This window comes from Oryzias latipes, chromosome 20, assembly GCF_053564925.1.
Source record: "Oryzias latipes strain Hd-rR chromosome 20, Olatipes_Hd-rR_3.1".
Taxonomy (NCBI): domain Eukaryota; kingdom Metazoa; phylum Chordata; class Actinopteri; order Beloniformes; family Adrianichthyidae; genus Oryzias; species Oryzias latipes.
The window spans coordinates 21,071,985-21,098,982 of NC_136256.1; the positions used below are offsets into that span (position 1 = coordinate 21,071,985).

Consider the following 26,998-nt stretch of genomic DNA (forward strand, 5'->3'; position numbering starts at 1 on the left):
TAGCCTTTCATGTGGCGACCCAGAAAGGATAGAGCGGGAAGATCTCTTCAGGTGGTAAATCCTTGCTCAGTTCCACAGGGGATTTGAAAAGGGAAAGTTTCCCTGAATGTGTGAAGAAGCAGAAAAAATGGGTCTGGTGTTGGTGTTCATTTAAGGGGAGCAAACTTATTGTTTTCTAGAATCAACTCCTGTTGTTTACTGGATTGCTGTTTCCCCTTAAGTTAAAAAAAATATCAACTGATATGGTTGATATCAAATATCAACCATATCAGGTAAACCTTCTGCAGCAGATCATCACATTCATGTTTACATTATTTTTCGTTAAAATAAACTTCAAGAAATCAGCTAAATTTCTCCTCTTAAAATCAAGAAGCATTTATTGTAAAATATAAAATTAACACCGTCATGCTGTATGTCGCTAGTTCACAAAGTACCATTTAATATAGCATCAGCTTGAATGGAAAAAGACTGACGAATATTTTTTTTATAAATGGAAATAAATTCTGGCATGAAGAAGTTAGGGGCAAAAACATTTTTGTTTACTGACTTAAAACTGACTGTAATCTAACTAGTTCAGTGTAATTTTCTGACATTAATCTAATCAACTGGAGAATTCTTGTCCTTTCTGATCAGTACTTTTCATTTAAATACTAAGAATAGGTATTGTTGCGTGTCTCATGTGTTGGTTTTAAGGTCATACCAAGAAGCTCTGCAGTTAAAGACAGACCCACTCTGATGAAAAGTGGGTTTTTTGGTGTTTTTAACATGCTGTGGCTTTTTTCTGATGATGGAGGGCATATTAAAAAAAATATTGAGCTCAAAATTGTACCTCTGAGTACTTTTTTATCCAAATCTTGCATCAGGAGCAGACGGGGAAAAGAACTGTTTGAAAAAGAGCTTGTTTGTTATGTGGAAATATGCTGGGTGGGGCCACAAGCTCCCTGCTCCAAGCTCTTAGCAATTGAGGAGGGGAAGGGCGGCGGGGTTGCCACCTGACCCGCCCACAACTCAGAGGTGAATTTTGAATGACCTCCCCAGAAACTGTATACAAGAAAATGACACAGGTCGTTTTAATTTTGGCCAAAAACGGGATACTAGTAATTAAAAAATCACTGAGAACACTTAGATCAAAGGATGATCAGAGTGGATATTAAGAGCTGCTGTGCAGAGGGCAGGGAGCAGCAGATCTGATATGGGATCCAACTCAGCACTTTGAGCACAGGACCTCAATGATTCAGACTTACACGTCACGCAGTCACAGCGCGCAAACCTCAGACTCAGCAAATTCAGATGATTGTTTGGGTACCCACAGCGCAGAGTGCTCTTGCCTGATGATGCAGACTATTTCAATTAAAACAATTTCAAACACCACCATCTGTTTTCTTTTTTGGGTTAAAAACTGAGGGCTGGATGCCACCTAACTCATTACTAACAAGCCTCTCAGTTTAAGGAGTCACGTGATGAAATTCCCTTGAGTGTGTGTTAAATGATTGCAAATCAAGGCCTCAAATTCCTATGCTTTTGAAAGCATCATAAAATATTGCCAAGTGTTGGCAGAGGAAACTGCTGCTCACCAGATTCGGGGAGAGAAGAGACTGGAAGTGGAACAGGAGGCCAGCGCTGGCGATCTGCTCCAGCCACCGGCGGCTGGCTTCCTGGGCGTCGGGAAAGTCCTGGTCCAGCTCTTTTCCAACATTATAAAACTACCAGTGAACACGAATAAAGAAAAACGGAAGGTGAGCACAGGAGAAGAAGCATTTGAGCTGAAAAGGAGCCGATATCATCTACCTGGTTGAGGACAGCGAGCAGGTGCTCAGAGAAAGCACACACTGATGCAACAAGAGACTGACAAAACACCATGTCCCGCCGCAGCTGGATCTCTGAATCTAGACACCAAACAGAGCAACGTCAAAAGACAACTTGTCAGGACACATTTCTCACAAAAGATTCAGAAATACAATTGAGCAGAACAAAAGAAAGGATTAAAAAATGACACCCTTAAGAAGGTTGAATGAAAACTCTTAATTAACGGTTAATTAGACAAAATGAAACAAAAATCAAGCAAAAATGGAGAGGGTGGTTTTAATATTTACCTTTTAGGTCTATTACAAGAAAATCAGTCTTATTGCTACTCCAACCTCCTCAACCCCCTTTTGTCCCCTTTCTTATGTGCCCTTATACCCCCCCCCCCCCATCTCTCACACCCCACTCTCTCCTTTTCATTTCTTTATACAGTCCAACAGAAAATGTATGCAAATGTAAATTTTATCAATAAAGTTTAGTCTCAAATACAAAAAGGGTTTGTATAAATATATACCTAGTGTGTCAAAATGTTCATAATTCCCTATTGTAACAGTAAAATCTGTCCAACACAAGAGGCCTTCAGCTTCTATCTGCTTGCTCAGTAGCTGGACGGGACACGTTAAAAAAATAAAATAAATATATATATATATATATACCGGTGGGTGTGTGGGTGTGTGTGTATGTGTGTATGTGTGTATGTATGTATGTATGTATGTATGTATGTATGTATGTATGTATGTATGTATGTATGTATGTATATATATCAGCAACTACAGAGCTAAAAAACACATTTGTTAAGTTGTGTTTTGTGAAAAATTACATATTTTTTGACAATGTTTATCAAGTCACAGAAAAGCTTTCAGAAAAATGTTTGCTCTGTAAATTCAAAGTGAGAAACTCTGTACTTTCTTCTTCTTTAATTTTTTAACGCCTTGGATTCAAAGCAGAGAATTCACAGAAGATTTTTTTTTTTGGTTGTTGAATTTGTTTGTGTGATTCTGTTAATAGATGGTGAAACAAACCTGTGTACTGCAGTAAAACCAGGAGCAGCCGAGTCTTTACCTCTGAAAATAGAACAAATTGAACAGTGTATATTTTTCCAATCATTTAAAACATTTTTTTTATTTTATTTCAAACACTAACAAAAAATGAAAATAAACTCAAGATTTAAAAATGGATTTAAAAAAAACAATGCGCTTGAAAAGGAGTGTGTAGAAGAAAAATCTTGTACAGTCCAACCCCTTTTTACAACACCCTTTGTTGTGCAAAATTCTATTTACAGTTTTTTTTTCCTCAAAACATTGACATTACCTTCTGTGTAGCAACTATGCAGAAGTGACATTTGCTTATTTGCTTTTATTGATCATTTCGAGTCTTGCAAAGTTTTATCAGTAACATGTAAGTTTTTTTGAATCCATGTAAAAGTTTGCTTTGTTTTAAACCCTCATTCAATCCATTCCATTAATCCACACCACAAATTGATTAGCATCTTTTCTTTTTTGTAGTAGGAATGCACTGTTTTTAAGTTCATTTTCTGTTTACATGATGTATATTACAAAAATTCATCATGTAAACACAGACCTCTCAGCAATGGGGAGGGGAAGGGGGTTGCCGCGGGCTAATGGTCCCGCCCACAACTCAGAGGCACATTTCTAATTAACTACTGCAGCTCTGCAGGAACTATGTCCAAGAAGATTATGTAGTTTTTTTTGATTTAGCTTAAAAACAGCATAATCATAATTAAAAGACAAATGGTAATGCTTTGAAATTAGCTCAAAAGAAGATCAGAGTGGAACTTTGAGGTAATAAGCCAGCCTTACAGCTGTTTATCTATAACATAAATCTTTCTTCTTTTTTTTCAAAATATCATGTTCTGGGTTTTTAGTGGGAAACTGCCCAATATGTCCCTAGGAGTAGAATAAAAAACGGTGCTCTCAGCAGTGACCACGGGCTCACCTTTCCCAGGACTGTCAAACGGTGGGGATTTTGGTTTCAGCTGTTTGCGTCTGTGTGTTTGGCACTCTGCCTATGTGTGCACACACACTGCTCGTCTGTGTGCGTTTGTGTATTCCATCAGTGCACAGGCAAACACAGGAACCGCACACTTCTGCTGTCTCACTCAGAAAGACATTCTTCTCCACTCTGCGTCAGCTCTAACTGTGGACCCAGTTTGTCAAAGCGACAGTAATAAAAACGGAAAGTAATAGATGGGTTTTACTGGAAAGTGGACACACTTCAAGTACCTTCATGGGTTTTGCTCCAAATTCGATTGGGACTGACTGACTTTGTGGATATGTCATTAGTTTGTACAAACTGACCTTCCACATATTTAGAAATAGTTTGTGTGAGCGCCTGAACGCTGCTGGGAAGGTTCCAGGGATCCTGCTTGACATGGAGCCGTAACTTCTTGGTGCAGTTTACTTTGGGCTCCATCTCCTGCTGAAACTCTGAGGAAAAACAGACACACATAAACGAGGTATTACCAACAAGAAAATAGCATTACGCAAGGGTAAATATAAATATCAATTATTAAAAGATAGCAGATTACTACCTTCAGAAAGGGCTGCCGGTTTCATAATTACAATTTTTCTGCTGTTATGTAAATATGGGCTATTTTGGCTGATTGTGACTGACTGATTTTTTTTACAGATTTGCAAACTTTAGGAATCTGGAGTCAGAATTTAAAAAATATTTACTATTAAAATGCCAATAGAAAATCAAATATTTTACTCCAAATTCAGGTTCCTTTTACATTTTTGTCGAAAACATTTAGAGTGCATTAAACTCTTTAAAAAATGTATTCTTCCTTTCATTTACTCAAAGTTTGCCAAATGTGTTCTTTTAATCTATTAAACTAATGATTTTTCTTGTCTTAAGAAATGTCTTTTTCTTTTCAGTCATCTTTGGGCCCCCTGCAGGCTAACCTCATCCTTGCAGTAATAAAACATGAACAAAAAGCCCTTTTGATCCATTTTAATGCCTCTCAACGCTACAGAAATGACTCTTCAGCTCTAACAAACATCAAGATTGAACATTGGCTGAGTGTGACATTGCAAGCATGTGAGCCTGTCGGTGTCGGATCAGACGCAGGATGACTTTCCTCTTTAGATAATCCTATTTGCTGTGTTATCAGCCGCACACATTAGTGAAGATGAGATGGATCAGCACTGATCAGGGTTTCAAAGTACCTGCTCCTGGTGCTGTTGTTGCACATAAATGTGCACACAGACAACTCTGAAAGCTGAAGCTGAGCTATGTTTGCTCCGAGCAAATCTGCTCTCACTTGAGAATAGCTCGGTTGAGAGAGACGTCTGCAAGCCAAATGGGCCAGAGCATTTGGAGGCTTGATTTATCAAAATATACATACATAACTGGCTAACCAGCCATGTTGATTTGAAAGCACATCACAATGGATTACAGTGACCTTTAAGGGGTTCTTATGCACCACAATCAAAACACTTTTTGCAAAGCATTGGAATCATGCTCAATTCTTTTTTGCTGTGTTTGAACATTAGTTTGTTTATCTAAAAAAAATCTAACTTGATGAAGTTTCATAGTTACTTCCTTTCAACATTTTTACTACTTTTTTTTGCATTTTTAGCTAAAGGAGTATACAGCAAGTATATAAATATGAAGAGTTAGTTGAAGTCAGACAGTTGACTGACTCATACTGCTCCAATACTGAACCACTTCTGGAATGTTTTTGTGTGTTAACATTAAAGCACAACCGACACCATTTCAAAACTATAACATGAGTGGCAGAAGAAAACGTGACAAAAAAGACTGATGGCACACTAGGAAGCCTGACTTTTATTTCATTATTATTTGCTCTGGAATGCAGCTACAATACCCTCCTCTCTCTTCATCTTTTTCCCAAATGTGGATGTGCACACACGCATTATACAACAGGAAGTCACAGCCCCTTTGCATTCAGCGCCGGATCTGTTCTCTGTCAGTATCGACCTTGGGAATCTGTCAGATCATCTTTCTCCTCTCAGGTCCACATCTGCACAAACTTTCTGGGGAAACGCTGGTGCTGTAAAACATTTCCCCTTTTTTTTTTTTTTTTTAAGAACGCTTGAAAAACTTTTCAAGCACAATATATTAAAAAAATGTATACGAGATTTTTTTTTACAAGGAAACAGAGAAAAGAAAAGCTTTTTCAGTCATGTAAGTAAAACTTCACATTATCCACATCCTAAGAAAGTCACAGTTTATTTAATAATCTGAAAGATTCTTAATAAGCCTCTTAAATCAGGCATTTTTGTTATTTCATTTGCTAACTTCTATTTTATTTTATTGTATTTATTAATTTATTTAATATGGACAGTTCACATTAAAAGCATTGCTGCAATGCGCCAGAATTAGCCCAAAGGTTATTTTTCATCTGTAGGTGTTAAAAATTGTCAAATTTGGATTACTGTCCTTGCAAATTAGCAATTTTTACATAAAATAAGTCAAGGTTTAAGTCTTACACTTTGACATGGGATCAGTTCAACAAGTGAAAGATGTCCAGTAGCATGAAAACAAACCCATATCATTGCCTTTCCACCACGTGCTTGCTGATGGACTGCATTGGCTTTTGCCAAAGAAGCAGTAAACTATGCTGCTATGCTCCATAATTTCTACAAACCATACATTGGGGTAGGGGGCAAAATCCTGCTTAAAAATAAAAATAAAAATCACTGAGCATTTCAGATTGACCATTATTTGAGTTTCCTCAGCTGAGGTAACTTTATCATTCAGCTCTAATCAAAATGCAGAAAGTGAGAAGAAAAAGGCCAACTATCAAGGATCTCTTCAGCGTTCACAAAGAAGGCACATGTTATTTTATTTTATTTCTAATTCTACATTTTTACTTCATCTATATTTTCTAAGATTGGACTTAATCTCAGCCTTATTCACAGTCCTTCTGTCTGCATGTATCAGTCCACCTCTGCAGATATGCAAAACGGTCATTCAGTGTGAAACATTTAGCCACTTCATTGGCATCCATACCACCTTGTGCCACACAAAAATACTTGACAGAGCACTGTTTGCTTTTACATCTGAGAGCAATAAGATAAACCATTACCCTGAAATCCTCTTCCTGGTGTGAAGCATTTGGTTTGTTCAAACGCTCGAGCCACCACCGGTCCTCTTAGAGTGCTGGTGATTGTGTCCACCTGAAGGAAGAAATGTGGTCAGGGTGGCCCACTAGGCACCATTTTTCCAAATCAAGATCAAATATATGTACATGAAACAACAAAAAATGCCCCCAAGAGACCAACAGTTGCTTCTTTCACTCTTTTGGGGGCAAACCCACAGAGCTCCAGTGAGCTGTTTCTTCTCACTGTGAACAATAGCAGCTCTAATGTGCAGAAACAACTGCATTGGAACAAAATGGTGATTTCTAGAAAGCCACCCTGTGGAGAAATTGATGTTCTTGTGATTAAACGACCCACCTGGCTAAACAGATGCTCGAGAAAGCTGTGCAGTTTCTTCTGTTTCTCATGGGACAGCCACACGCTAGAGGGCACCTCATCCCCTGAAGAAGTTCAATTAGCAACATGTCAATCATTAACAACCACAAAAAGATGACAATTTATTCAAGCTTCTTTCTCAGTAGTTTTGTATTTCTACGGACTTAAAACATAGAAAACAGATGATACTTGGGTTAAAGTGATTTAATCAAATCCAACTTTATATGCAAAGCACTTTTCCAACTTGTGCTACTCAAAGGGCTTTAAATAAAAACATAATGGAAAAAATAAAATAAAAAAAGACAAGACATTACACAAATATTTTGTCTAAAACCCATACAATGCCCAATTCCCTGCCCCCACAGACACACATACAAATACCATGGAAAAGCATTAAATGATTTACTAAAATGATGCAATGTAGAAATCTGGCTTTGTACTGAAGTGGGGAAAAGGTATTTTTTTTTGACATGTCCAAATCAGTGACCCCCCCACTCCACTTCACAGAATAAGCTACCAAAGGACCCGCAGATCTAAGCAAAGGGCCAGACCTGGGAAATCCCATTGCAGCGACCCCAATTCCTCATAGGGTTTAGTCAAAGCAGATAAATAACCAGATAACTAAATAAATAAACCTTAATAGACTGATATAACTCAGTAAATTAAAAAAATACCGAACTACTAAAAAGGGAACATAAAATAACTTAAATATCAAATAAATTCCTAAATTTCAACTAAAAGCAAGATTAAAGTATTAAAGTATTGAGCCTTTCTTTAAAAACAGGAACAGTCTCTAGGGCCCTAAGGCTCACTGGGAGGCTGTTCCACAGGCGAGGTCCACCAAAACTGAATGAGGCCTCTCCAGGTGTTTTAGTTCTGACTTTTGGGATAACCAAAAAGCCTGTATCAGAGGACCTCAGGGTCCACAAGGGCTCATACTTTAAAATCATATCAGATAAATATGAAGGCCCGAGACCATATAAATAATGACACCATTGGCTCACTTAAAACTGAGTAAGACAAAATACCTGAGAACAAAGCTGTGTAGGATGTCAAATCCCAGCAAACATTAGTAGAAAAACTCCCCTCACATACATTCTTCTTCTCGAATGCTGGAGGGTTTAATCTCAGCGATGGACAGTAAAAATGACTCGCCACACAGAATTCATTTGAAACAACAGTTGACAAAAGTGGAAGAAGTAGTCACATGTTTCACACACTGTAAAGGAACGGAATCCAAGGAAATTGACTCTTTGCAACGTATGGCAAAGTCCTGGAATATTTTATGATACTAGTGGTTCAACAGGTTTAAGGACAATAAATGTAGGACTTGTAAATCCCTTTTTAATGTTAAGTTAAATCAATTTTAAAAACTTGTGTTTGAAGAAAATTGAACATCTTGTGTGGCTCGTACATAGCAAAAACAAATACTGCTTCATTTTGACAGAAGGAATCATTTTTGTGGGATTGCAGTTCTTCGTGAATATTTCTTGTGTTTATTTAATGATAGTCCGTCGACGTCTTTTTTACTAGCAAGTTAACTCATGTCTCATCATCTAACAGTAAATATTTTGGATATTGTGATGTCTAAGTTGATCTGTCACGTACAAGAACCATCCGATGTGCAGAGTTTCGGCTTCTTTTACACATTTTCAGCTGTTTAGTTTATTTCATTTATACTTTTAAAAAAGCAATGCAACTCAACACATCAGCATCATGAAAAAATGAATGAAAAAAAGCAGACGAACATTTTTCTACATATGCTCGTTATTCAAAACAATAACTTGTTCCTCTTTCTTACAGTTCTTTCAATCAGGATTTACAGCATCATCTCACAATTATTAGAATAATACAGTTTACTGTAACTTAAGCTATTACAAAGAATAGTGACACACATTAAATTTATCCCATTTTGTCAAAGATAGCTTTTATACTTTCTTAGTATTCTAGATTCTATTTCTTTTATTTATTTCTATTTTTTTTTTTAAAACTCAGAACAATTTAGACTATTTTCAAAATGGTTCATTTAATTTAAATACAAAATTCTATCTTTGTATTAAATGTAAATAACTAAAATTTGTGCTGATTAATTTTAATGACTATTCCATCGCAGATTTTTAATAATAAGAGAATGTGAGAGATTTAGATGCTAGCCAGAAAACTGCCATGATTAAATCCAGATTGTTGAGGAAAACCCCAATATTTGTGTGAAAAAAGGCATCATCTGTTACCTGAGTCCATCTCATCGCTGTGAAGGTAGGAGCTGCATTGGCTGCTGCAGATGCTGGTGAAGGAGGCGATGGAGTTTCTGTTGCTGTTACAATCACTGACGAAGCAAAACAACATAGATAAAAGGAGAAATTACTTGCAATCATAAATTAGATATTGCACATAATTTTATAGTCTTAAAAAAAAGAGTCTTTAAAATTACTTTAAAGTGTAACTATTAGTTTTCTTAAATATCCTTTAAGTAACCATTGATATTATGGTCAAAAAGCTGAAGTAGATTTGTTTGACCCTTGTGCTATCCTAGGCATTTTAACAGTAGGAGTTGGGTCATCTAGACCCACTAGACAGTGTGCTAAACCTTTTTTCTTCAATGATTTGTGATCTTCACTGGTGCCCATGGATTACATGAAATCTTTCCACCTTTATCCACCTTTGTCATGGTAGGGAGAACATGTCAATGTAAGGGTGGGGTCAACTAAGATAGCACAAGGGTTAAGAACAACAATAGTGAGAGGAAGTGGCCCCTGGAGAGGGAAGTCTGGGCATCTCTGCTTAGACTGCTGTCCCCGTGACCCAGTCCCAGTCCCCTGTTTTTTTAAGGAGGAGCCTTAGAGCTGGCTATCCCTCCACAGGTAGGGTGTTCTGCGTAACGCTGGTAGTACAGAGGAGAAATGCATTTCTTCATGTAGGTGTGCTCTGAAGCACAGAAGTTTCATTTAAATGTAAGTATTGAGTTTTTGTTTTTGCATGACTTTTTAAAGTTATAAAACGGATGTTATGTATTTTCCAAGCGCTGGCAGCTGTGCGCTAACGTAGATGACCATTACCACTCATTGATGATGTCATCAATGAGTGGTAATGTCCGAATTTGAAGAAACTATTTTGTCCATGTCTCTCCGCTTGGTGGGATAAATGTAGGGATAGGGAAGTAATTTAGATTCAGCCTTTGTGTTCAAAGTAGCATTAGTAAACCGAAGTTGGGCTCTAACTTAATGAGGATCTGCAATCCCAAATCTCACCACTGGGGACAGTGTTTTCAACAATAAAAAATACTAAAATTGTCCCGAAAGTAAAGGAAAAGAATGTACAGTTTGGAATTTTTTTAAGATCATATCACTTGCAATAAAATTAGTTAATTAAAAATTCAAAAATAATTACATTACTTGATTAAACTGAAAGCAAATTGCTTAATTCTGAAATAAAGACTCAGAACAATGTTCTAGAAACATTAGTTTGAGCTAAATATAAATAAAAGTATTTCCTATTTGTGTTTTCTTTAATCCTTTTGAGGACTTTTCTGACATTCCATGTACTATATTTAATGTATTAACATATAGAAAGTGAATCTCATCCTTTTAATTCCTCTCTTTACTGAGATTTCTGATGGTATACCATGTCGCTTGTTACCTGTAGGAGTCTCTGTTGCTGATTGTGTCGTGTCCCGAGTCCTCTTGCTCATCTCCTGCCACGTTGAAACACACCTTCTTCCCATTCCTCTCACACTTCTCCCCCTCGCTCTCAGCAGAAATGTAGCTTTCGAGGGTCCTTACCTCTGGCGCTGGAGGATGGGTGGTGGAGGATATGAGGCTGGCAATAACAGATAAAAGACAGGTAGAAAAAGTGGAAAGAAGGCAGCGACTATTCAATCACCTAAACCACAAATGATGCACTTGAGCTGCACAAAATGTTGCGGCTCCATTATCATAGTGAGTGGGCCAAACCAAACCCCCGACTGTTTGTTTGGCTTCCGCACAACAACTTCAGACTGTCAGGGGTCCACATTATATTTAAAGGTTCAAACACGCTGTAAGGTGCAGCTGTGTCAACACACACAGATCGGCTCTCCTGCTCACCATTACCATTGGCCTACGTTCTGTTAGACGGCTAACGGAGAAGCAGGAAGAAAGTAGACAGGATATTTTCACAGTTGCAGCAACACATGGTGGTGTTTAAAGCCATACCCCAATAACTGCTTCGCCTGGACTTTTTTTGATCTTTCCCCAAGTTTTTACTCAGACACGCGACGTCTATTCATATTTCAGACTCTTTTTAATTCAAAGCTGCTTACATTTTTTCCATTAAGTCACACCATCGGCCTCCAAGACATTTCTGAGTGGAGGTTCAGAAATTGGTCTGCAACGCATCAAAATAAACAACCCTGCTCGTGTCGTGCAAACCCGTTCCAGTCTTTCTAAATGCTCCTTCATTTTCCCCAACACAGCCTGATCAGGTCACAATCATGCCCTCATTACAGAGAATTTGGGGGGGCACAACAATGAGCCCCCAGAGCAAAGTGGCATTCCATCTCCATGGAAAAACTCTTCGAGCGCTGTGATTGGCTGATGCTCGATAAAGCGCCAAGTCCATTTTGGGGCCTCAGGGGTGGAAGGAGTGTGGCAGAACTGGACACTAGAGAATGATTGTTGCAATACTGCAACTACTCAGAAGGAGCTCTTTAATGTACTTCAACACATTACAGAAAATATTAGACTCCAATTGCCTTGATTGCATCTAAAAGTGCATTTGCATTACAAAGTTTCACTTCAGGCAATTTAATGGAAACACATTTGCATAACACCCCAGTCTACTGTGACAAATTTGAGGCCGAGGCAGATTTAAATCCCCGCCAGTTACTTTATTTATAATGAACACCAAAAAAAGAGAATGTAAAGGAGGATATGGGATCAAAAACTGTTCGTGGGTGACACCACTCTCGAACCAGGAGTGTCGGCCAGAACACTACTTCAAGGCCTGGATGAGGCTGTTTCTGTTAGTGGGTGCGTGGAATAAATGACAGCAGGCAGGAGGGTGGCTTCAATAATTATAATCCACGCTTCAGGCTTTACATCCTTTGACTTGGCATACAGTGGCAGGTAAATTTCCATAGGTGGATGAACACAGGTAGGTGTGTGTGTGTGTGGTCTCTAATAAACACAAACACAAATATAAACTTAATATGCAACTTAAATCACATAAAAAGAACAAAGAAGTCATGAGCGCCCACGTGCGCTTTATGCTCATTATTGACTAATTAACGCTTATTTAGCTGTGCACTACGTAAACATGCTGAATATTTGAACCAAATTACTCCAAGTAACATATATTAACATAAACTTACTTTGTCATCAACGCACACTAAACTTCCAAGAAAAACTTCTTCATTTCAACCTGCCACGCAGCGGCACTCTCACACGCACGGAGGAAAACAGACAGGCAGGTGCCGTGCAGCAACACGATGACGTCATCACTCTTTTAATGAGCATGCGTCTAACTCTAAACAGAACTTAAAGGGACAGGAACGTATTTTAACCATAAGTATCTGAGTCTTTTGTACAGCCGCCCCCAAAGGTGCGCAGTACGTTTGCTCCAACAAAAGACAACTAAGGAGCAAAGTAAAAATCTTACAAAGTCCCTTTAGAGTCTTTCGCAGGGAGCTCAGGTAAGGAGATTAGGCGGGCAACAGGTCGAGTGTAGGTCCTGTCCTTCACTTTCACGTCAGCTGACCTGACACACCCATCTAGGCTATGGTGCACCTTGATGACATGCCCAATAGGCCACAGTGCCCTTGGGAGCTGGGGATCCACGATCATGGTGACTGAGCCTTCCGTTATTGGGTCTGTTAAGGACTGCCACTTCTGACGTATTTGAAGTCCGGGAAGGTACAACTTGATGAAGCGGGTCCAGAAGTGGTCTGCAAGCACCTGCGTATGCTTCCACCGTCTTCGGCTCAGGAGCTCATTCTTTTCGTATACCACTTGTGGCAGTGCTCCGTCGGGCCGCCCCATCAGAAGACAATTAGGGGTCACGGGATCGGGGTCACTAACATCAGCAGACACATAGCCCAAAGGTTTTGAGTTCAGAATATTCTCCACTTCGATCAACACTGTTCGGAGCACTTCTTCTTGAACGGGCTGTGCTCCAACTGTGATGTACAGCGCTGTCTTAACAGATCTGATCTCCCTTTCCCAAACTCCTCCAAAGTGAGGAGAAGCAGGAGGGTTGAAATGGAACTGAATCTTGCTTGGGGCTAAGAGTCGCTGGAGGTCTGGAGACATAGCAGCAAATGCCTCATTCAACTCTCTCTCTCCTCCTTTGAAATTAGTTCCCTGATCCGAGTACAGCTCTGCCGGGGTTCCTCTTCGTGCAGCAAACCTTCGGAAAGCCATTAAAAATGAGTCTGTGTCCAGGGAACTCAGAACATCCAGGTGCACAGCTCTTACGGTGAGGCATTTAAATATGATCCCCCATCTTTTCTCAGATCGGCGTCCTATCTTGATGTTGAATGGTCCAAAGCAGTCAACTCCTGTAGAGTAGAAAGCAGGCTTGAAGAGACGGAGACGAGCTAGTGGCAAGTCAGCCATTTTCGGAACCGATGGCTTTGCTCTCCATCTTTGACACTCTGTGCAGGTTCTCTGGAGTTTCCGAATTACTTCCCTGCCTCGTAGAATCCAGTATTTGCGTCGAATTTCAGCAAATACACGCTCTGGACCTGGGTGCCTAAGCTCATTGTCATAGTTTCTGATGAGCAGATGAGTGAATGGATGTGAAGGGTCAAGCACCACTGGATGGAGAGTATCATAAGCCAGGGTTTCTGAGCGACGAAGACGGCCACCAACTATGATTAGCTGCCCAGTCTCATCTAACTCAGGGGACAGAGTTAGCAAGCGACTACTGCGTGGGATATCCTTGCCTGCCTTTAGAAGCTTTAGCTCACTGGGGAAGCTATCCTCTTGAATGCACTTGAGTAAAAACAACTCGGCTTGACGATAATCCTCAGCATTTAACGAAGTGTCCTCTTTGGCCGCCCCATGCAGCTTCTCTGCTGTAGTACGGAGCAACTCCTGCCAGGAGTTACTTTGGCTGAGCTCACTCATCCTAGGACTTGCAGGTGTAGCTGACATCCCACAGAAAGTAGTCTTCCTGAGCTCATCAGTGGTTGGAGCATTTATCTCATTAGCTGCTGGAATTGTTGGCCATGTGTCTGGATGCATGTGGAGGAAGGGGGGTCCAAAACTCCATCTGTTGGCTTTGCTGAGATCTTGCAGGGTCTTGCCTCTGGTAATATCATCTGCAGGGTTTTGAGCAGAGTCTACATAACGCCACTGATGATGTTGGGTTAGCTCTTGGATTTCCGCTACACGTGTGCCAACAAAGATCTTAAAGCGACAAGACTCTGACTGCAACCAGGTCAGCACAGTTGTTGAATCTGTCCACAAGAAAATGGCTGTGATTGGCAACGTGAGCTCATCCTCGAGCAGTTTGGCAAGCTGTGCTCCTGTTTGGGCAGCGCAGAGCTCCAACCTGGGAACTGAATGAAGCCGTTTTGGGGCTACTCTGGAGCGGGCCATCACAAAGGCAAGGTGAGTGTGATTGTCTTCACAGACCGTCCTGAGGTATGCCACTGCTCCATAAGCCAACTCGGAGGCATCACAGAACACATGCAACTCTCGGCTTGCTACTGACGCAGCTTCACCTGCAGGTAGGTATGGACGGCTGAAGACAATCTGAGGGAGGAATTGTAACTCAGCCTCCCATGTCTTCCATTGCTGCAGGAGGTCAGGTGGTAGCTGGGGGTCATCCCAGCCTCTTTGTTTATCCCACAAATACCTGACTAGGATTTTGGCCCTGGTGGTGTAAGGCAAAATGAACCCCAATGGATCGTACTGACTAGCAAGTACTCTGTAAATGTTGCGGAGTGTGGGAGCACCATACTGGACTGGGCGATGTTTGTAGCCAAGCATATCAGTGGCAAAGTGCCAACTGAGACCCAGGGTTGATTCAGGACTGTCCGTCCTGTCTTGCGTTAACCAAAGTTCTGCACTACTGGAACGATCTTCCTCTGGAAGGTGGCTAATGACCTCCGGAACGTTGCTAGCCCATTGTCTGAGGACAAAACCAGCCGAGGACAAAAGAGCTCGGAGCTCGTTGACAAGATCTCTGGCTTCTGTTGTTGTTGGTAGGCTTTGAAGACAGTTATCAACGTAGAAACTTCTCTCAATGGAGGTTCTCACCTCGTCTTCTGGCATGCAGTGATCCTTTACATGACGCCACAGTGCATACGTAGCACAACACGGACTGCATGTGGTGCCGAAGGGCAGTACTTGCCATTCATATACTGCTGGTGGTTCATCAAGGTCCAGGTTGCGCCACAGAAAACGGAGTAAAGGGCGGTCTTCAGGAAGAAGGCGGACTTGGTGGAACATGCCCTTTATGTCACCACTAATGGCTACTGCATGCTCACGGAACCTAAGAAGAACTCCAAGAAGAGAGGCGCCCAAAGTGGGGCCAGGCAGTAGATACTCATTCAAAGTCTGGCCTTGGTAACTGAAAGAGCAGTTAAACACGAGACGGTGCTTACCGTTGTGACTGACAAGGTGATGTGGTATGTACCAAGCCTCCTTTACGTCACTCAATTCTGACTCTTCAACTTTGGCAACATATCCAGCTTGAATGAGTTTCTCCATCTCTGCTGAGTAGATCTCAGCCTTTTCCGAGTCCTTCAGGAGTCTTCGCTCAATAGCTCTCAGGCTTGGCTTCACAGCATCAGGGGTTATTTGCAGGCATGGCATATCTTTCTTTCTGAGCAGAGGAGTAGCATAACGAGATACTCCACTGACCTCCACCCTTGTTGTTCTGGCCTCAAGCATCTCAACAGCGAAATGGTCTTGCTTGGAGCGAGTCACTATTTTGTCAATCCTGAGGGGGATGGTGTCAGTTTGCCACAATTTCTCCACATGCTTCATCAGCTCACTCATTTGGGGTGGAATGGAGGTCAAGAGGCACTGCTGTGATCTGTTGAACTGACAAACCACATTGGAGGGGCCTTGCAGTGTCCAGCCTAACCTGGTGTGGATTGCAGCTGGTCCACCAGGAGGTCCCAGCCTAACAGCCTCAATAGGAGTGAGAAGGTGTGGATGGTCGCTACCTATTAACAGCAACGGTTGGATCTTCTTGAAGGGCTGAATAGTTAGTCCCCTCAGGTGTTTGTACTTCTTCTGTAGTGACTCGATCGGGTATGTATGATCAGCGAGATCAATGTGGGAGGCCGTGAAGGCATTCCTGATCTGGTACTTAGTCTTGGGATTAGCCTTTGGTGAAATGGTAAAGGATATACAGGAGCCTCTCATATTCTGTATATCTTGCCTGATTGTGCGTAGAGGAAGGGTCTCTGGGTCACCTTCAAGCCGCAATTGCTGGGCGGCACTGGGTAGAAGCATAGTCCTTTCAGACCCATCATCTAGGATAGCATATGTATCCAGAATCTGACCCTTGTTGCGGATGAGAACTGGAACAACTTTGAGAAGAACACGACTGTTTGCTGTTGGCCGGTCGAGATATAAAACCCCAGTGCATTTCTCACCTCCATCTTGTGGTTGGCGTGCTGTGGTCTCTGAAGACCTCTTAGATGGACTTGTGTTGACATCATGGAGAACCTTTAAGTGACGACCTTGGCATAAGCTGCAAAGCTTCTTCAGGGTGCATTCTGCAGCACGATGAGAGCGGGCACAGCGCCAGCACCTTTGGTTGATTTTGATCCATTCAGTTAGCTGCTCCTTTGACAGTCCACTGATTGCTGTACACTGACTTAAGTGATGATCTCTGTTGTCACAGTAAGCACAATATGGTGGGGGATTCTTTTGTAGGACGCCGCTTGGTGATTTAAGTGATTGAGTTTTGGTTTCTGCTCCATGAAACACTGCAGTGGAACGTCTACCGGATGGCCCCTCAGGGTTCCGACCCTGTGGTTTATCTCTTACTCCTCTTGATGGTAGTTGGCCGTCAAAGTCTTGACACCAAGACTCGTACTTCAACCAGCTGGCTAAGTCTGCAAGGGTATATCTTTGGTCAGGGCGGTTGAACATGCACCTGCGGAACTCTGCTCGATGTTCAGGGGTTAACTTACTAAGTAGCTGGGCTACATGAGAGCCGCACCGCAGCTCCACATCCCCATCAGGGCCAAGTGTCTTTAACATTCCCACCAGCGATTGAACCTGGAGGGAAAACCTCTCAAAGGCAACAGCGTCACCTCGCCTGACGTCAGGGGAATTCATCACTTCAGCTATTCTCTTTAATGCAAGCTGATGAGGTTGACCGAACTTCTCGTTTAAAGTTCTCATGGTGTCTGTGAATGGTGTTGGTGAATAGATGTAAGCCTCAGCCACCAGCTTAGCATCTTCCAACTTCAAGTGATTAATCAGCACCTGGTACTTGAACAGCTCCGTACTGTCAGGAGGGAGTAAATTCTCCAACGCCATCTTCAGGTGGGCGAACTCTCCAGGGTCTCGGTTGACGAGGTTTGGGATTGATGGACGAGGTCCATGGTAAGTTGCATCCAAGCTTGAACTCCGACCATACAACTGACTGGGTGCAGGGGGACGGTTAGAACCAGAACTAGCCTGAAAGATGACATTTGGGGAATCCACATGCTTGTGATAAGGTGTTGATGCTAACCTGATGGGCGATGGAGATGCTGGGAAGGGATCTTCACCATAATTATGTTGTGTTGGCACAGCATAACGTTTGTGCCAATTAGTCTCTGGAGGTCTTAAATCTGTGTCATTTGGGGGTTGCCTAGTCAACAATGGCTGACTTTGCGGAGTTGAGAGCGCTTGGCTGCGCAAAATCTGAAGCTCTCTCATCATTTTATCAAGTCGCTCCAGCATAGGTGAGTGAGTTTCTACCTGCTCCTTTTTCTCACAAACTGGAGGTGGGGGTGCTGGCCAATCTTCTTCTTTAACATTTTCCACCTTTCCTAGTGGATCGGCATATGTTCTTTGGGTTGATTGGCAGGGTGGAGCAGTATTAGCAGAGTCCATCATCCTTAAAATGTCCCGTTGCATTGCACACATGTCTTCAAAATCCGCAGCCATCCGAATGTGTGATTGCTGAAGGAGGAGCCTTTCCTGACGGATCTCCTCAAGCTCAGGGTTTGTAGAAATAGACTGCCGTGGCTTCGGTGAAAGATCATATTGAAGAAGGGTTTGGTCTCTCAGCCGGTCATGCATAGGACTAAGGGGTGGCTTTTGGACCACTAGGTTTTCTCGCTCATGCCACAGTCTCTGAATCTCATATCTGGGGTCTATTTCTGATGCAACTGAATGTCCGTCTGAGGTCTCACTGGCTGCTTCAGGTGAATGGGTCAAATGTTCTCCTGTCTCATGTCCATGGAAGGTTGGATCTGTGAAATCCACCACATACTCTTCAAATCGAAGAGGGGGACGAACTACGCGTCGGGGACGTGCACCACTTGCTTCATAGTTCAGAGCTTCATCCATCTTAACTGGTTAAGGGCAGTGTCCTCAGGCTCGAAGGACCAAAATGTAAAAGGAGGATATGGGATCAAAAACTGTTCGTGGGTGACACCACTCTCGAACCAGGAGTGTCGGCCAGAACACTACTTCAAGGCCTGGATGAGGCTGTTTCTGTTAGTGGGTGCGTGGAATAAATGACAGCAGGCAGGAGGGTGGCTTCAATAATTATAATCCACGCTTCAGGCTTTACATCCTTTGACTTGGCATACAGTGGCAGGTAAATTTCCATAGGTGGATGAACACAGGTAGGTGTGTGTGTGTGTGGTCTCTAATAAACACAAACACAAATATAAACTTAATATGCAACTTAAATCACATAAAAAGAACAAAGAAGTCATGAGCGCCCACGTGCGCTTTATGCTCATTATTGACTAATTAACGCTTATTTAGCTGTGCACTACGTAAACATGCTGAATATTTGAACCAAATTACTCCAAGTAACATATATTAACATAAACTTACTTTGTCATCAACGCACACTAAACTTCCAAGAAAAACTTCTTCATTTCAACCTGCCACGCAGCGGCACTCTCACACGCACGGAGGAAAACAGACAGGCAGGTGCCGTGCAGCAACACGATGACGTCATCACTCTTTTAATGAGCATGCGTCTAACTCTAAACAGAACTTAAAGGGACAGGAACGTATTTTAACCATAAGTATCTGAGTCTTTTGTACAGAGAAGATAATAAATTGGTGGGGGTTCAAATTGGGAAGTTTGTCCTCTGATCCAGGAAGGGAGGAGGTCCCAGCATAAACTGTGTCAGCAGTTATGTCATCTAACAGATGTGACCTGGTCCCCGTGGCCTTGAGAAAAGGTTCACAGGTCGCTGCCTCGAAATGGATTCCTTGAGGACCGGCCAAGAAATTATGTAACATCGGGCCGTGTCCAGGTTTTTTTTTTCTCCTTCCAAAGTTACTGTAAGGATATTCCTAATCTGCCATGAAATGTTCTCAGACTTCCTCTCCTGCCGATGGGAACGGAAGGAGGTTATGTTTGACATGACATAAATTGGTCACTTTAGCTTATTATAGCAACATTAAAATACAAACTGTCTGAGCTGATGACGCCCAGAAGGAAAATGGACTCCGACTGAACAGATACTAAAGCAAGGAAGAATTGGCAACGACAAAAAAAGAAAAATTTTAAATTGAACACATAACCAGAAGTTCAATGGGAGGAAGGTTGAAGAAGGTCAAGTAGCAGCTGAAGTAATGACCGTAGAGAATGGGCTAATGTGCAAACATATCTAATGAGAGGCAAGAAAGGATCAACAACCTCTCAGAGGTTAAATCATGCACCCAGACAGGTACCCTATCAGTTTCCATGCTGTTAGGCCCTCGTGTGCTCCCCCAACGCTCCTGAAGTGTGAACAGTCTGCATTTTTGAGGAGACAGCTCAAGCTAAAGGTCATTATCGCCTCATTTGATGCGTCTAGGACTATTTGATGATGGTGGTGAGGTAATTCCTAGTGACAGGAGCATGACAAAGTTTGTCCAGACTCGGTGATTATCAGCCCTGCTGTGTACTTCTCTCATCATTTCCACCGTAAAGTGACAGCTCTTTTCTCTCCAGCAACTTTTAATGTCACTCTCTAAATTACAATGAGACTCGCAAAGCCTAAATCAATCAAATGATCATCAGAAAGATTCATGACAGACATTGCAATCAGCGAGCCAGCTACAAATTATGACCAACTGCTGCGGCTCAAATCTGTGAGTGAGACCTCATTAGCACCCTTGTTGGTGCTGCGCAGGCATTTGTCAGCGTCAAACACTTGTACGGCGCTCAGATTGCCAGACACTTCTTTACCTAGATTGCCTTTCCTGTTCCCGTTGGTAGAAAGACTAGCCCAGCTTTTCTCTTGAGTTATTTGCAAACAAACATCTGACCTCAAGTCCATGCAAAATATAAAAATTCGTCCAGCAATTACCAAATATAAAATCATGACAGGAAGGAAAAAGGGTATGATAAATGGTCATGGCCCTTGCACAGATGTTAAAGTATGTAAACATGTAAGTCCAATAAGTACCAGATGGAAAGTCTTGACCTAAAGTCAAAAGTTGTAAATTAAAACCGGCTGCTTCAAAAGTTTTCTGATTTCCCTACTTTATAAATAAAAAATAATCCAGGTGAAAAAAGAAAAACCAACACTTTGTAGATAATTATGAATGAAAAAAAATCATAAAGTTGTTAAAATAAGGCTAAAGTTTCAAAATTAAAACCTGCAGTTCCTTGAATGGCCACACAAGCCTTTGCCCTGAAGCTTAGTTGTTTTTTTTTATGCTCAGGCACTTTTGTTTTATTCTTTTTTTCGTGTGTGTCTCTGTATCAATTGTATGCAATATTAGGAGAGTCAAAACCAATTTTACATATTTTTCATGTTTTGATATTTGAAAACAATGTTTAAGTTATAACGTTTTAACTAATACTCTTTAGGTACGACAGTACTAGCATTTTTTTTTCTAGGTCTGTTACTTCTAAAACATTGTTATCCAAATAACCTGAGATAGTAACGTTTAAATACCAACTATGTCAGTGCATGAGGTCCTATAAAAAAAAGCATTTACAGGTTTCAGGTTACTTATGTGACAGAATGTACAGGAAAACATCCACACACTCACTCGTGAATATGTCCTCCGTGCGTCTCCAGGTCCTTGAAAACAGCGGTGAGTTTGTAGAGCAGTTTTTGGTATGCATCCAGCATCAGCAGGTCATCTTCCCTCAGCAGAAAACGAAGTCCATGGCCCTCTGTTCGGCCCAGGCTGTGACCAGAAGGTGCAGCCATGGTTGTGATGGCGTGCTGGACGTTTACCGTAGGACTCAACTTTCCTGTACAAACAGTTCCCATTCATTAAAAACGTTTGCAGAATAAAGATACGTTGACATCTGAAGTTTTTCTGAAATTTCTTCTCAAATTTGTTTTCTGACGAATCTGAATTTGACAAATAAGGTCAAATTCCTATAAGAAGACTGCAAAGTAAACACGAGTAAATGTTCCATAGGCTCACTTTGTTCAGCTCTGCTGCAGCCACCCTTCTCCAGAGAATTTTTCCTGTTCTCCAGCTGCACACCAAAGGCACTGCCCAAGGAAGTGGTGGTTTTCGGGTAGGACACCTCCATCACATTAATGTGACAGTTTGTTGGGCAAAAGTCACTGCTATGAAGAGGAGACACCTTGGCCTTGGCCTGTTTGAAGGTGGGCCATGCTCTGTTCTTTAGGACCCGAGAAAACTGGAACAAAGTAGAAAAGACACACCCATTGTTAAAATAATCCATGAAGAATGGAATATTTGAATACCAACCATAAATATAATTAAGGGTTTATATTAATATCTGTCACCACCCATCTTATATTGAGTCCAAAAAAAGTAATTCACGAACAAACATTAATCAAAAGTCATAATATTTGCCTAATTTAGCTTTTTAGCCATGTTTCCTAATGACTCATGTGAAATAAAGAGTGAAACCTGTCAACAAAAGGGGCCCTTTTATTTGATTTGCACAGTATGAAAGCTGGCCTCAGAAGAAAGGGTGGACACTCATTACTCTACACTTTCAGCATCCCTCCTGACAGCTCAAACACTCAAACCAAATCAATAATTTAAGACAGAACCGGATTATTATTGCTCACATATGTGGGAAACTGCAGACCCCAAAGCAACCCTCATCATTTAAACTGCAGCAAGGCGAGCTGTTTTTGGACTGTTCATGTTTAATTTTAAGCCTTTCAAAGGCAAACTCATGTTCGGAACTGGCTCAGAATGAGATGTTTTGGGTTTTTTTTTTTTAAATCAGATACATTTGCCACTAAAAATCCTTTTTCTACAAGTAAAGTTTAAGGTTTCAACACATGTAGTCTGTAATAGTATTGGACATCTGACTCTATGCAAACTTTCTTGACATAAAATCTCATCTGGAAAAGAATCTGCTATAATCTAGTAAAGTCTTCTTGAGTCCATTGTGGTTTGTTTGCACTTGACTTGAACTTTCTGTCACATCCTGTCTTGTATATTTACATGAATATGAATAGGTTTTGAGCCACCTGGGCAGACAGACAAAACTAATGTAATATGAGTAGATTTCAAAATGGGGAACCTAAAACAAACTTCAGTTATCCTAAAATATTAAACTTATTTTTTTCTTCTCTTCAGCTCTTCTCCATCTTTTTGGACTTGTCCAGAGGTTAAATGCGCATTACTCTCCATCATAATACACAACATAAGTCCTGACTGTGGATGCATACAAATAATTTTGAGTGGTAATTATTCCAAGGCCCCCTCTGATGCTGTGTCAGATCTGTTCCTGTTTGTCACGCACACTCATATGAAAACATCATAAACGGCCAGAAACTGCAGATGTAAATAAAAAATGATCAAAACCTTTGACAATAAACAGCTGTCACCCAATTATCTGCATAATAAATAATGATTTTATATTTATAGAATATGACTTTGGTCCCCGTGTTCAGTCATGATAGTTTATTTTATGTACAAATCAATGCTTTGACACACAGAGAAGCAGCAGTTTTGCATTAAATAACTGGGTTTCTTTGAGGCTCCAGCAAATATAGGATGGTTTTTGAGTGCATCACTCCACTCTATTGTCATAACACAAAGATCTGTGTGTCTACAATGTTAGTTACAAACACAAATGCATTTATTGATTTAGGAAGCAGATTTAGTTTCATTATGACTCTTATTCACAAAGTTGTCCTTTCAGAAACAGCAGGAATAACCAAAACCTTTTTTTGCAGCATGTCTTTCAGTGGAGAATAAACTGCATCCACTGCTTGTTGGTATGTGTGTTCTTGTTTCTGAGCTAAAAACAAATCTGGAGCATTTTAAGGTGAAAGAGCGTAAATTCCTCTCCTTCCTGGGTTTTGATTTTAACCCGTGTTTCATCCATGTAGGAAACAATGTGTAAATACAGTTTCAGAGAAGGTTGTTGACATTTGCATTTGCACAGAAAACATATTTACTTTTATTATACATCTAAAGTAATCAATAAAAAATAACCCCACCAGCAATAAGACCTCAAGCTAGTTGCCCTGAAGAACCCTTTGGTAACATGACCTGAATGACAGAATCTGAACAGACATATTTCTCCTTTGTTGCTGTGTAATACCATTATATTTTGTACCAAAGAAAAAGATTGTTTTCAAATAGGAGCTGAGCAGTTTTTATATTTATAAATCTGTCTCATGTTTATACAACTATTGTCAATCTGCAGAAAATTGCACCAAACAGATTCCCTGTTACTTTCAGCTTTCCTGAAGCTTGTACAGAGACATTCTATTCAATGTTCTACTTTTTTATGGATAAGTTGAGACAAATAGGCTGTTTTGATTTTTCACTTGTTTTTTTAGTTCTGCACAAAATGATAAAACGGTAGAAAAAAAAAGAGTCAAAGTAACAATGCCCTAAATTTTCACCAGTGATATTTGCTCGGCAGTCACCTTTCTGTAGTTGGCGATGCGTCGGTTGATGTGCTCCACCCTCTCAGTGTACATGCTGCTGAAGCGTTTCTGTAGCTCCTCAGGGATCACCTCACAGCTTGAACTCAACTTCCCACACATCTGCACCAGCAAGTCGTCATTACGTGCAAACATGTCCAGGATCTGGTCACAGAGAGAGAGAAAAAAAAACACGAGACACAATAAAATGATTTAAGATGGAATACTCTCACTTTAGAGAAGTAACATTTACTTGAAGGTACGGTATATTCTGTTGCAACCTGTAGTGAGTAGTTATTTTTAAAAATTTTCAAGTTCTCTTCATAAACCCCCCAAAAAATGTTATACACATACTCTAAGTATTACATCTGCCTTTGTTGATCAGAGAAAAGATCTAAAGCGATGAGGGGAATCAAGTCTCTGAGCCTCAAAAATGAGTAAAAAATTGAGAAACAGAAGAGGAAAGGTAACTACAGGACGGTCCAGAAGCCCAGGACAGGGCTGCCACCGTTAAAATTCAACATCAGACAAATCTGAGTGGACCCCACCTAATGCTGGAGCAGATGTTGAAATAAACACCAACATGTCTTTAACTTCACAGCAGTAAGAAACTGTCTAAAAAAGAAGAGGATATTCCAAGTTAGCGTTTGGAATGTCAGTGAGTCAGAATGTCAGTATTTTAACTGTTTTTACAGGAAAGACTGCTTAATAAAATTCACAAATCATCTTTGGACTCCACAGATGAGATCTTGGATTTAAAAACAAAATAGTAGCTGTTTGTCATGGGATCTGGCAGAAGGATGCTGCAAAGTGCTTTCCATTTTCCACATCAGCAACTATGCATCTCTGTCTGAGTGAATTTTCTGTCCTCAGTGTCTTCAATTAATTATAATCATTCTGTGAACATCACTGCTGGGATGTAAAAAGCGTGCTCTTAACCCAGATGGGGGGAGAAATGAACTAAAATAAAGCTGTCAGTTCTAACTAGCGTTAAGCACCGTCAGGCTGCACACCAACAGAGCTGCTAGCTTTAACAAAGCTGAGACACAGACTAAACATTACACAGGGATTTGTAAAAAATTGGTATTTCGTTTCAAGTAAAAGGGCACGGCAAAGCTCTTTTAACTCTCAATTCAAAGCAGATTGGTTATAAATCCCCCTATAAATAGAATAATAATATCTTTACATGGAAACTTTTCAGTTCATCATCTGAGACACCATTCCTGTCTGCTGACAGTGGTGTTCAGAATAGAAAGACTGTCCAACAGTGTATGATTTTATTAGCTGGCACACATTCGAAGGAAGTGATGATAAGTTAAAAAAAAAAACCTCCTCTGCTTAAATTTCCCTCATCCCCCTCTCTTTTTGGTGTAGTCCAGAACTTAAAAACATTCAAATTGAAAAAGAGATTTATATAAAAGTATATAAGACAAATCTAGACTTTTCAGCCTCTGAAAACATTTGGACATTTCTATGCCAAAAAATATGACAAAAGTGACCCCAGAATTTTACTTTATTAAACAAACGTTAGTTAGTTAGTTTTCAACTTCATTCTTCTTTCTCAGCTGCTGATCAAGACAAATAGTAAAAATGCCCCCCATATGATACTAAAAGATCATCTTTGTGTATTTTTAACATGTTCTTGGGATATTTTTCTGACGACGAAGGCCACATATTAAGAAAATAAAACTTAAAACTCGTATCTATTGAAATTCCTGTGGAAAGAGGAAAAACAATTATTTGAAAAGCAATTATTTGTGACGTTGAAAATACGCTGGGTGGGCCACAAGCTCCCTGCTCTGAGCTCTCAGCTACGGGGAGGGGAATGGTCCCGCCAACAACTCCGGGGGCAAATTTCAAGTGAACTACGCCCACTCTACAGAAACTATGTCCTATAAACCGTTTTTGATTTTGTCTAAAAACTGCATAAACATAATAAAAAAGACCACTAGGTGTTTCAAAAAAAGATCAGAAGATAACCGGGGCTTAAATAACACATTTTTCAGTTAGTATTTACTATTTTGCCAACATTGTAAAAAATATCTGTGAAGACTTATTCATCATGAATGGTACCAAAGCAGAAATAGTTTGAAAAAAGTATACTCTGGACTCAGTTTTTTAAATTGAGGACGCTGCAACCAGTCCAGAGTATGCTTTTTTTTAATAACTTTTTCCATCTTTACTTTACAAACGTGTATCATTTTCATTCCTTATGACTGGGGTCCTGCCAAATAATTTATAAAAACACTAAAATGTATTCAGACTGGGCTTCTATAGAACACTGTCAAATGTAACCAAAGTAAAGCTGAATTGATAGACTACCTTTGCAGTAAGACTGAAAAATCCCTTTGGTTCAACCATCTTCTCCAGCACATGGCACTTGATGCCTGCAGTGCTGTCGTACTCGTACACCACTCCATACTCCAGATGGACATTGTCTACCGTCAGACTCACATGGTCCTTCTTCCCGTCAATGATGGCTATAGTGTTAAATTTGTCCATCACCTCTGCGGATGAGAAAAGCATAAAATAAAGTTTTAGCCTGTGCATCATCAAGGTGACAAACACGTATGAAGTAAGGCATTGATCGTTTTTAAGGAGGCAAACTCAGATCAGTAAAACTCTTTTCCTGCTTATGCCTTTCATTCACACATATGAGTAATCATGAGCAAACCTTACACCAAACCAATGATTTCATAAATTGCACAGCAAGTGCTGTGAAGGTGATAGCTCCCCT

The 26,998-nt window shown here is 40.6% G+C and overlaps 1 protein-coding gene across 2 annotated transcripts in view; it reads right to left on the bottom strand.

The window, feature by feature from the left end:
• The window catches only part of prex2 (phosphatidylinositol-3,4,5-trisphosphate-dependent Rac exchange factor 2), a 94,225-nt gene that overhangs the window by 22,857 nt on the left and 44,370 nt on the right, over positions 1-26,998 (bottom strand). For both annotated transcript variants that reach the window (XM_023949895.2, XM_078938683.1), the window contains exons 22-33: positions 26,584-26,768; positions 24,265-24,426; positions 21,818-22,040; positions 21,431-21,638; positions 10,902-11,081; positions 9,497-9,591; positions 7,248-7,330; positions 6,878-6,968; positions 4,122-4,250; positions 2,826-2,867; positions 1,789-1,886; positions 1,575-1,703 (exon numbers count right to left, since the gene is read on the bottom strand). In XM_023949895.2, coding sequence (XP_023805663.1) covers positions 1,575-1,703; positions 1,789-1,886; positions 2,826-2,867; positions 4,122-4,250; positions 6,878-6,968; positions 7,248-7,330; positions 9,497-9,591; positions 10,902-11,081; positions 21,431-21,638; positions 21,818-22,040; positions 24,265-24,426; positions 26,584-26,768 — 1,625 coding nt within the window. The remainder of the gene's footprint in view (positions 1-1,574; positions 1,704-1,788; positions 1,887-2,825; positions 2,868-4,121; positions 4,251-6,877; positions 6,969-7,247; positions 7,331-9,496; positions 9,592-10,901; positions 11,082-21,430; positions 21,639-21,817; positions 22,041-24,264; positions 24,427-26,583; positions 26,769-26,998) is intronic.